The sequence below is a fragment of the Gracilinanus agilis genome, chromosome 5 (genome assembly GCF_016433145.1).
Source record: "Gracilinanus agilis isolate LMUSP501 chromosome 5, AgileGrace, whole genome shotgun sequence".
In the NCBI taxonomy this organism is placed as follows: Eukaryota; Metazoa; Chordata; class Mammalia; order Didelphimorphia; family Didelphidae; genus Gracilinanus; species Gracilinanus agilis.
In genome coordinates, this window is record NC_058134.1 from 26714661 (window position 1) to 26725843 (window position 11183).

The 11183-nt window shown below is 42.0% G+C and overlaps 1 protein-coding gene across 2 annotated transcripts in view; it reads right to left on the bottom strand.

The window, feature by feature from the left end:
- Positions 1-10744, bottom strand: part of CMC1 (C-X9-C motif containing 1) — a 69365-nt gene extending 58621 nt beyond the window's left edge. For both annotated transcript variants that reach the window (XM_044677705.1, XM_044677704.1), the window contains exon 1: positions 10589-10744. In XM_044677705.1, the coding sequence (XP_044533640.1) occupies positions 10589-10610 (22 nt within the window). In that variant the 5' untranslated portion in view covers positions 10611-10744. The remainder of the gene's footprint in view (positions 1-10588) is intronic.
- Positions 10745-11183: the final 439 nt, after the last annotated feature.

An 11183-nucleotide genomic window follows, 5' to 3' on the forward strand; every position in this document is an offset into this window, starting at 1 on the left:
AAAGGAAAGAAGGAAGGAAGGAAGGAAGGAAGGAAGGAAGGAAGGAAGGAAGGAAGGAAGGAAGGAAGGAAGGAAGGAAGGAAGGAAGGAAGGAAGGAACTGCAGTAAATAAACTAAACAGGAAAGCCTGCCAGTGCACACTTACTAATGGAGGGGTCTCAAAGCAGGTGGGATTTCATCATCAGTTCCTCATTCAAATATTCTGACTATTCCTCACTCTCTAAGGAAGAAGGACCTCATTTTCCAATAGTGTTCTAAACTCTGGTCTCAACTTAATTTCCAACTCAGTTCAACTAATGTTTATTATATGCCTCCTCTAGTCAAGACTCTTTTATTAGGTATTTAGGATACAACAGAAAACACAGAAAAAGATTTCTGGTAGTTTACAGTCTAATAGTCAGTTAACTCATGTGTTAAAATAAAGATGATCCACAACAGAATAGAATAGATGCAAAGAAGAAATCCAAAAGAAGTTTACTGAGAAAGTTGAGTAAAGAAAAATTATTTTCAGTTCATGGTGTCTGGGAGGAAGGAATTTTGAGTTGTGGCAGGAGAGGCCCCAGTTTTATGGAGGCTGAACTAGTTTCCCTTTATGGAGGCAGGAAAGTCAGTCCTTGGGATATGGTTAACCTGGGGGGCCAAGGCTGGAATGAGGAGTTTGGTTTCCTTGACACTGAGATAGAAAAAGCACCCCCTAAGAAGAGATGAGCCTGGAAGTTGGATTAGAATTGCCAATGCCCAGCCCTAGCACCTCTCTGACCAGTCACTGCCTACTGGCTTCTATCTTGGTGAGGTGTGTCTGGAGGCAGTGAACTGAAGAGGGGAAGAAGCATTTATTTGCACTTAACTCAGAATTATATCCTTTTTTGTCATTATAAGCAAAGTTAGTTTTATTGCATTTTAGGATCTCAATGCATTCTAGTCTTGAGGCTATGAACAGGCCTGAGCCAGAACTGATCCCAAACCAGAGCTGATCCAGTGTTTAGCAAATGTTTACTGACTGACTAAATAGATTCCAGGTCAGATCCTGGATCTATCATTATTATAATCATACTCATCTTAAAAGTTCTGGTCCCTGACTGATCATTTTAGTCAGAAGTGTTATTTCCTCCCTTTTTATTCTAAAGGTACTTTATTTGCAATGAGTCAGTGCAGCAAAATGGAGAGGCACTGGAAAGGCTTGGAGTTTGACAACATTGGTTCAAATGTAAATCTACCTCTTTCTAGCTTTGTGACCTGTGTGCCAGCCAACTTTGGGATGGTCTCATTCCCCTCCCCCCATGCCCCCAGCCCTCCCCAAGAGGTCATCCATATTCCTCTGGAAGCCCTTCAATGAAGGGTCCCCTCCAGGCTCTGCTCCTCTGAGCTTCTACTTTTTCTCTCCTATGTAAACAGTAACACTGATCATGCCAAACTCACCAGGTCATTGTGAACATCCAATGAAATACTGTCTGGAAGACATTTTGTAAGCGCAAAGTATCCTACACACCGGTTTATATCCCTTTTAGGCCACTTAACTCCTAGGCAAATAATGCCTTACAAGTCCCTAATCCTCCCACAATACTTGGCCCAGGGGTTTTGCATATGGTAGGCATTTAACAATTAAATGTCTTCTGATCAAATACAGTAATTTTTAAAAATGGGAGTCTTGTTCCCTCCTTCTATCAAGAACCCTAAATTCTTAAGTCATTTCACTAAGTTAATGTGTTGCCATGACCTTATTTGTGTAACTTTTGGTTACTGTTCTTTTTTAGTTAACGGTGATGAAAATCTCAAAGACAACGCAGGTGTCCAAGAGGAAAATTTACAAAACTAGTCCAGATCCCTGTTTACTCATTCATAAGAGGAAGAGAATAAACTAGATTATCTCTCAGGTTCATTGTAGTTCTAATAATTCTATAATTCTTCCCTCATTCATTACATTTAAAAATGTAAATATCTTAGGAGTAGGGGGAAAGGGAGGCAAATATGTAATTCGATAACAGGGTGCAGTTTTTTTCCCCACTAATTTGGCAGCAATTTCTTCAATCTGATTATCCCAAGTCAATATTCATCTTTTAGAATGATCCTAAATCACTCTCCTAATTTGTAAAGGGCCCAAAAGCAAATAAGCTAGAAGGGTAAATCTGTAAAAAAATAAGCTACCAACCCAGGTAAAAGGACCTGCACTTTCAGTTGTTTTCCTAGTGATGTGGTGATATAACAAAAACAGACCTTTGTGGCAACCTACTCCTGCATTCACCAAATCTCAGTATTAGAAGGAACCCTATGGATCATCTAACTTAATCTGTACCTGATAGGAATTCCCTCAGCACAATATATCCCAAAGTGGTTGTCCAATGTCCAACTGAAGACTTAAGGTAAAGGAAGTTTACCCTCTCTAGTCAGCCATTATTCTATTTTGATACTACTACAAACATTGTTCTTCTTATGTTCAATTGAAATCTGCCTCTCCAAAATTTCTAGTTACTCCTCTTTCTATATGCAGGAACAGACCAGAACAGCCTTAGCACCTTTTACACCTGACAATCCTTCAAATGCTAAAATATTACAACCCACTAAATGTTCTATATACTGGGCTAAAGATCTCCAGCTCCTTCAAAATGATCCAAGTCACTTCAATTCCTCCTTAAACTTCAGTTTCTTCCTCTGTAAAGTGAGTTGGACCAGATGATCTCAAACTCAAAATTCTGTGGTCATCACCTCATTAATCTGGTGAAACCAAGGAAGAGGTATTTGGAAGTACAAAAAAAGACCCCTTTGCTCTCTTCTATCAGTAATCTTCCATGAAATTAAGTGTATATCACCTTAACTACCTGATTCATCCCCAGGCACTAATTGCTTATAGGATAATCTGCTGGCTTTCACTGATGTAGTTTTCCTTTTATCAGATAATTAGACACTTTGAGCTTTCATTTCTGTTTCTAATGAGTCTTTCTGTTTATACCAAAAGTGACTTTGAGAACAAATTGTTGTCAGTTTAGGATGAAAAAAAAAAAAACACCACTATTAAGGAAACATATATACACCAGTAAAAGTTCAAGAGATTAATTAGCCTGGAAACACATCCCTGGCTCTACTGGACTAACTCTAGAGCAGGGCCCTGCCTTACTCGTTATTATATTCCATACATAAATGTGTGTTGAATGAGTGACAATCACAACTCACACTCAAAAGGAGCTCTGTGAGTTCCTGAGAGGAAGGTCATGGTCATCACACTCTTCAAGGCATGTTTGCTGTAGTTACTTCACAAAGCACCTAGGCAGAACATGGAATTTCAACACCCCAACTAGAAGCAAGTGCGCTAACAGCGGAAGGGCACAGACAACACCCACAGAAACCTGGGCAATGGGCAGCTCATCATTCCTTTCGATCAATACAAGTACTTGGGAGCTCACCCAGTGGATCACACCCCCATATTCTGACCAGAGAGTCAACTGTGGGCCAGTCTTTCTTTTAGAGCGGTGATGGCAAACCTATGACACACATGTCAGCACTGAGCCATTTTCGATAAGACACAGCCATGCAGCCTCAGCATACAGAGAAGTACGGGGCCTCGTGCTAAGGATAAAACATTTGCTGTACTATAGTGCAGACACTCTGTGCACTATAGATGACAATTCTACCTCTATTAATTTACCTATTTTGGTTTATTAAATAGTTATATATTACAATTATACATTTTTGTTAACTAAATTTATAAATATAAATAAATATAAAAAATTATGGTTTTTTTCTCAAAGTGACACACCACCTGAGTTATGCTCAGTTTTTTGGCGAATTTTGACATACCAAGCTCAAAAGGTTTCATTTACAACTGAAACACACTAACAGTTTTAACTAATTAGATTATCTGATTTCTAGGTGCCTTATATAACTACATTTTGTCTATACTATAACACAGTTTAGCATGGCCTTAGCCAAGGTCCAGAAGTAAAATAAAACCAAGGCCTCCCTGAGAGTCAATTCACAGTGTAGGTCATTTTAATGATCACATGACTAAGGTGAACTTAAAGTCTACTTGAGGTCTGTGAGTCGGACCACTCAACAGCATTTTCCATATTTCGCTTTGGTTTTGTTTAAAAAGACCTACTTCTTTAGGTTTTCATTGCACTTATGTTAAAGAAATAAGGGCAGTTATTCTGTTAAAAAAAAAGCTTTCATGTAATCTTTAAGGTAGTGAGTCCTGCTGAATTCTTTGAACAAGATAGAACTACTGTGGATACCCAAAATATTAGAAACTCAACAAATCACTATTACATCCTAATGAACAGAAATAAAGTATGCTATTTTTAGTCCTCCAAAGCACCCAGCATATTCCACACAATTGACACCATATATTTATTTCTTAAATTGTAAAATGGAATTATTAATCAATTGTATAACTTTGTTAAATATTGATGTGTATACTTTTAATAAGTATGTAAAAGATATGGATTGTCAACTTTAACATTTCCATCAAGGCTTAGAGAGAATAAACTGAATGTTCATGAATAACTTTTTGGTTATATTTCATCATAAGGGGGCACTATAGTAATGTTTAGAGAAATTAACTGAATAGGAAAAGGGAGATAACCCAACCAAATGAGTAAGTCCATCATCAAGGAATAAACAACTGCTATAAAAATGGAAAAGGGCTATTATAATTCAAGTCAATTACACTGAAGCAAAATGATATTATCCAAGATATTGGGTTGAGAAAAATATATAAATTAGTCTCCCTAATAAAATATGGTCGATGATGAATGGTCCACAAAACAGAAAGCATTTGTTAGAGAAGATGGAATCGCAGGAAAACATTTTAGTTCTGATCTCAAATACCCTTTTAATAACATATAAAAGATAAAATAGGAGACTACTTAAATGTAGAATTAGATAATGTTTGGATATAGTCAGAAACATCATGTTTTTCTATTACTGTCTCAGCAAGCCTTCCTCAATTGAACTCCAAACAGTGGGCGCTACAATTCACCAATGTTCATTTCAAATAAGGACCAGATGTTAAGCTAAAGGATCTTTTATGGCCCTAGGTGAGCAAATTAATTCAGTGGTATTTTTGAAGGCTACACCTGCTTGGCATCTTTGTTTTCCTTCTGCTCCTCTGAAGCTTGTGGTGCTTGCCAATGATCAACAACAAAAGTGAGTGATGTAAATGTCATATAAAAAGGAGTGATAAATATGGCTTCTGAAAAAAATGAGAATTTTTATAGACATGAATTCACTGCTTTCCTTATTAGCAATTCACACCTTATGTAATAAAATGCTTTAGCCAAAATAATGTGTTTCCTATGATAACTCTGCTTCCCAGCTTGAAATATATAAAACACAGAACTTGAATCATTTCCTTGTCCACGAACGACCATTATCATTCCCTGTATATCTAACATGATATGGTGGCCATTTAGTGGCAGTTTTAAAAAAATTTAACACATTATCATTCAATTGATTTTAGAGATATTTTTTATGTCTCCCTTCTAGTCATTTCCATCCTAGTACTGCTCAGGAAAAAAAAAACCCACCACTGTAATTAAATCCCTCAAATATACAACAAAACGAACAGAACTGCATGCATGATATTACACCAAACACTCACCTCCTGCAGCTTACAATCTAGTAGGTACATCAAGCACACATACAAATGGACAGTCTCTTTAGCAGCAGTATTTTCTCAGTAATATTCAATATATGGCCACAAATCACAAAATAGCTCCAAAGAAACCCAAATGCCAGAGGCCCAAAAAGCAATTAAGTTATGGTGAATGTTAGCAAGTTGCAAATATCCCCAACAATGGAATCCATGTAAGGAAGTGACATAAAAGATAACATGGAGGCTAGAAGTCATCACAACTGGCTGGAAAGGAGACAGGGAGATCATGCCCTAAGAACAGGGCACCAATCCAAGTATGACTGTGGTGACTGTGGTCCCTTCTTCAGAGTACACACACACACACACACACACACACACACACACACACGTTCTTTCTTTCTCTTTCTCTCTCTCTCTCTCTCTATATATATATATATATGTACATACATATATATTTCTCTCTGTTTCTCTGTCTCCCTCTCCCTCTCCCTCCTCTGCCAGGGAGGAATTTGAGACAGGTATAAATGAGACTCATCAAGAGTAGGAGAAGATGGAAAGGTTGCAATCTATAACAGTGAAGCAAACATCCATACCCACAGAGTTTTCTAACTATCTGAAAAAAATGAGTCTAACACTTTATTATTAATTTACTGGGCAAAGTAAGCCAAAATTATACAAGTCCAGAACAGGGTGCTAAACTCAGCCCAACCACCTGTACCAAGGACAATAGATGGTCCATCCTTGGCTGACTGATACTTTTCCCTCAATTGGGAACACCAGCTTTGGAAAGATACTGCAGTTCCTCCTTCTCCCAAATGACAGATTCTCAACTGTTCTGGGCCAACTAATCCAGAATGCTTCAAAGGGCAAGGAATCAGGACACAATAGATATCACATCCCTTCCTTCCCAAGTCTGTACGTGGGCCATAATCCTTTTTTGATTCAATCTTCCATAGCTCTCAGCTTACAATTCCTTTAATTCTCTGTAAAGAGAAATCCTCTTTTAGGTCTTTTTCCCATTTCTTCTCTCTTCCTGTTCATCAATTCAGAAAATTTCTCTTCTCTCTTCATTCCACTTATGAACTAAAATGTCAATGATTATGGCTTATAAGTTAAAAAATAGTGAAAGTAATATATTTGGAAAAAATACAGGAAGCATAATAAAAAGAAAAATATAAGTTTTGAGGGAAAATCAGACAAAATAAAGGATAGGTGCCATCAATCTCTAGGCAAGAGTTCTTAATTCGCTTTGTGTGTCCTGATCCCTCTGGAAGTCTGGTAAAGCATATAAACAGGCTTCTCAGAATATTTGTAAAAGCTTAAAATAAAATACACAGGATTACAAACCAAATAAATTATAATTAAACATAGTTATCAAAACTTGGGGGGGGGAACAATCCAATTTCACACATCCCAGGTTAACAACTCCTGCTCAAAGGATTTACAGAGGTCTCTAGAGTCTGTTTGACTCTCCCTGGGAGGAAGATGCTATTATCATCCTCATTTTACAAATGAATAAACTGAGGCAGAGAGAAGCTACCTGAATTCCCAGGTTCACACAGATGGCAAGTGCCCAAAGTCTCACCTGAACTCAGATCTTCCTGATTCCAAACCCACCATTCTATCCACTCTGCTGCCTGGCTGCTTGCAGGTAGCTATCTTAATGGTATTTATGGAAATACTTGTGGAATCTTAAAAAAAAAAAAATCCAAACCCAAACTCGATAGATCATCAATTAACAAGTCCTACTCAAAGTTCTTTAAACTACTTTGAAGCACTTCCTCTAAGGAATTCCCACATGCATTTCCATCTCCCTCTTGACCCTCCTCCCATATTCTTTAGAAGCTTTTCCTCAAACAGGATCAAGCCAGATCACACGTGCCTCAATTTTTATCACTGCTACAAATGTATTTTATGGACTAATATGGTATCCCTGTTGTTCTTAGGGATCTTCTTTGCAGAAAGAATTACTTCACATTCACATATATACAGATACTCAGCCTGGTCTAGAACTCTGTCTTAGGGAGCTGCCTGGGGCAGTCAGAGTCAATGACTTGCCCAAGGAAACACGACCAATAGAGGTCAGAAGCAGCACTGGAAGCTAGTCCTATGTCTGTGGGCTGCTCAACTTTGTCTCTTGAGTTTTCTTATTAGTAATACTAAAGAAATGTCACAAAATAAGGGTAAACTTGAATTTCAATTTATGAACCAAGCAAACGAAGTCTTCCGATGAACCAGTCTCTCCAAATGTCTACCTTTGAATTGAAATTGGTGCAGAAACTGATGCATAAAAAGAGTAATGATCCTAAAAGCCAAGAGGACCTAGCCCTTCCCCCACGTGGGGACTCTGAGCTAGTCACCGGCTGGAGAAGCCCCAAGGTCTGTGAGATCCCAGTGCTTCTCAGCTACTACACTCCCACACTTCCCTAGAGAATGCTGATAAACCACTGAGACACCCCCAAGCGGCTTCTCTGGGCAGTCCCTGTGGGGCCCTGCTGGTGAACTAGGTGAGCAGGAGAAACTGATGCCACGAATCCCCCTGGAGCCCTTCCTCTGCACCCAGGAGGCCTCCCATGGGGGTGGTTGTTATTCATCATTCCTTTGTGAAGAGGACAACCTAGCTTGCGAAATGCTTTAGTGAGGTGGTTTCACAAAATTATCCCTCCCTCTCTAGTCATCCAAGCCCAGTGGCAAGACTGGAGTCAGGATAGCAGGTGATGGCCCAGGAGGAAGTCAATGACTGTGGAGTCCCGTGTCTAACCGTGTTCTAAGTACTCACAGAGGCTGCTCCATCAGCCACAAACTTCTCATCTCCCCATTCTGCCAGGGGCAAGTCTTCGCCCGCTTGGGGCAACCATTCCCCATAATCACCAAAGGCTCTGAGGCCATTACCCTCAGCCTGCTGGATGGTTTTACCAGGCTGTGGCCACTGCAAATGCTCCAGCTTCTTGAGCCACAGCTGTGGGCTGGGGGAAATCTACTGAGCAGCCCTGAAAAGACTCAGTGAGCCCTCCCTGAGGCGGTGCTGGCTCTCTCTGAACACCTTCAATGCCCCAAGTTTTAAAGATGTTCTTTAGCAAGGCAGTAACCCTTTAAACAGTGCTTTATAAAAGCTTTGTGAGTAGCTGACTGGAAAAGAGCTTGACATTCACTAGCTAAACCTCTCCTCTTGCAGATGAAGAAATCATGGATTTGAGAGTTTAAAGGAACTGCCCAAGGGACAGAATAAAAAGATAAAATTTTAAGTTTAAAAAAAAAACAAAGAGGACTATAATTCAGGTCTTTCAATTTTTTTCCAGTCCAAGTTCCAAGCTGAGGAAAGTCCTTTAAACACACACACACACACACACACACACACACACACACACACACACACACACACACACACACACCCCAACCCTGGGTGGGCCTACATGACCCCTCATGGTTGGCTGTGGAAGTGTGGTTTTCTGTGGGGTAGGCAACAGGAAGGAGGAGTGATAACTGACATTTATGTAGCACTAAACATAAACCAAAGCTCAGTTCAGACACTTCTATCTCTCTGGGACTCTTCCTGATGCCCCCCATCCCTCATCTTCCTCAGTCATTTGCACTTTCTTTGAACTGTATATACTTAATGGTGTACAGAGCCAACCTGGGTTCAGCTCCCACCTCAGACACGTGCCCAGGAGCCCCCTGGGGGACCCACTTGCCTCTCAGAATGCCAGACCATTCTCTAAAATGATAAATTACAGAGAAGGTGCCATCTTGCACTGGGACCGGAATTCTTTGCATTAGTGAAATCACAGGTCTCTTCCCAATCCCTTTGGAATGGATATGCTGTTTCTCCCATAGAATGTAAGCTACCTGAAGGCAGAGACCCATTTAATATTTTTTAAACCCTCCCATTTTGCTTGGAATCCATATTTACCAGAAACAAGACAGAAGAGTGGCAAAGGTTAGCCAAGTGACATGCCCAGGGTCTAAATGGAAGCTAAGAAGTGTCTGGGGTCGTATTTAATCCAAAATGTCGCATCTCCAGGTCTGCCTCTCTAACCACTGTGCTACTTAGCTGCCCCATCATTTAGCTTTTTAAACTTCATTTTATCCTCTGTGTGGTATCCTTCAGGGTCTAACTAGAGGAGGCTTTTAAGAGATGCTTGTTGATTATGTCCCTGGAACCTCAGGGACCCTGGGACGGAGATCCTAGAGATGGCTGGAGGGGGGAAACCAGGCAGGAATGCCAGCACAGTGGGCAATGGAGAACATGCTGGCCCTGGGAGTCAGGAAGAGCCTCCCTTTGGCAGTTACCAATGGTAGAGCCCTGGTAGGTCCCATACCCTCTCAGCCTCAGCTTTCCCCACCTGGAAAATGGGGATAACAACACTCTCTACCTAACAGAGTTGCTATGACAAATAAATGGAATCTCATTTGTAAAATACTCTGCCAACCCAAAAGCACTGCACAAACACTAGTTGCTATTTATCACCTTTGGGCATGTTCTGAGGAGGTAAAGCTCCCCAGGAGACAGTCTGAGGAGAGTGCCTGGAGACACCCCAGATGAAGGAGGCTTCCCCACACCATGGCGGCCAGCAAGGGGTCAGAGCTCAGAATTTGAACCCAGGTCTTCCTGATGTCCAAGCCTGCTGCTGCCCTCCATGTTACCCAAGAATCACCTCCTTATTAGTAGTATTATTGTCCTCAGAGAGATGAGAAAAACGAGGCCCGGAGGCAAACTGGTAGTCAATGTCAGGAGCAGAATTTGAACCCAAGTCTCAGCTGTCTCTAGGTCCAGGGCTGAGGAAGGGAGTTGGAACCTGCACGGTAGGAGGGAGGCGTGACAGGGGGCGCGCGCATGCGTGGAGAGAGGTTGCGAAGTCCCGTGCCCTTTCACTCCAGCCTTGAAGCTCCCGTATGCCCCTGTCACAGGACAGGCCGGGCGCTCGCAGGAGATTCCGAGGGGGCATGGAGGCAGCGGCGCTTTGGGTGGGTGGGAGCCGCCCTGTCCAGCCCTGCTCCTACCTGCTGTTTGGTTCAGCTCCATCTCGAGCGGCGGCGGCGGCGATGACGTCTTCACAGCGCGCAGGGGGAGGGGCTTATTTGTGGGGCGTGGTCTTCACGCAGGGGCGGGGCCAAGGCATTATATAGCCCGTGGCTCTCCCAGAGGGAAAAAGAGCGGTCGCGTCCTTGCTTAGCTCCGCCCTCTTCTGACGTCTCCTTTCCTCCCCCGATACCTACTTCCGCCCAGATCCTCGGTCTGGCGCCTGCGCCGGTAGCTTAGTGCGGTCTCCTCCCTCTAGTGCTGCCTCTGGAGGGATGCGGCTGGGGCCACGCGCATGCTCAGTGGAGGCGGGGAGAGGGAATTTCCCTCCTCCCTTCCCTACAGCCTCTGGAGCAAGTACCTTCTAGTTTAGCGGGAGTGTGAATCCTCCGAAGTGTGGTAGTTCGAGACTTCCTATGACCTCTCCATCTTTGCTAGCTGGCTCACACTACATTCATAGCCTCTATATCGTGTCCTTCTAGAGACAGTAAGCCTCTGGAGGGCAGGGACTCCCCCGAGCCTAGGACTGTACCTGCTCTTAAAAGCGCCTGGCGGCCAGGACCTCCGAGACCCTTC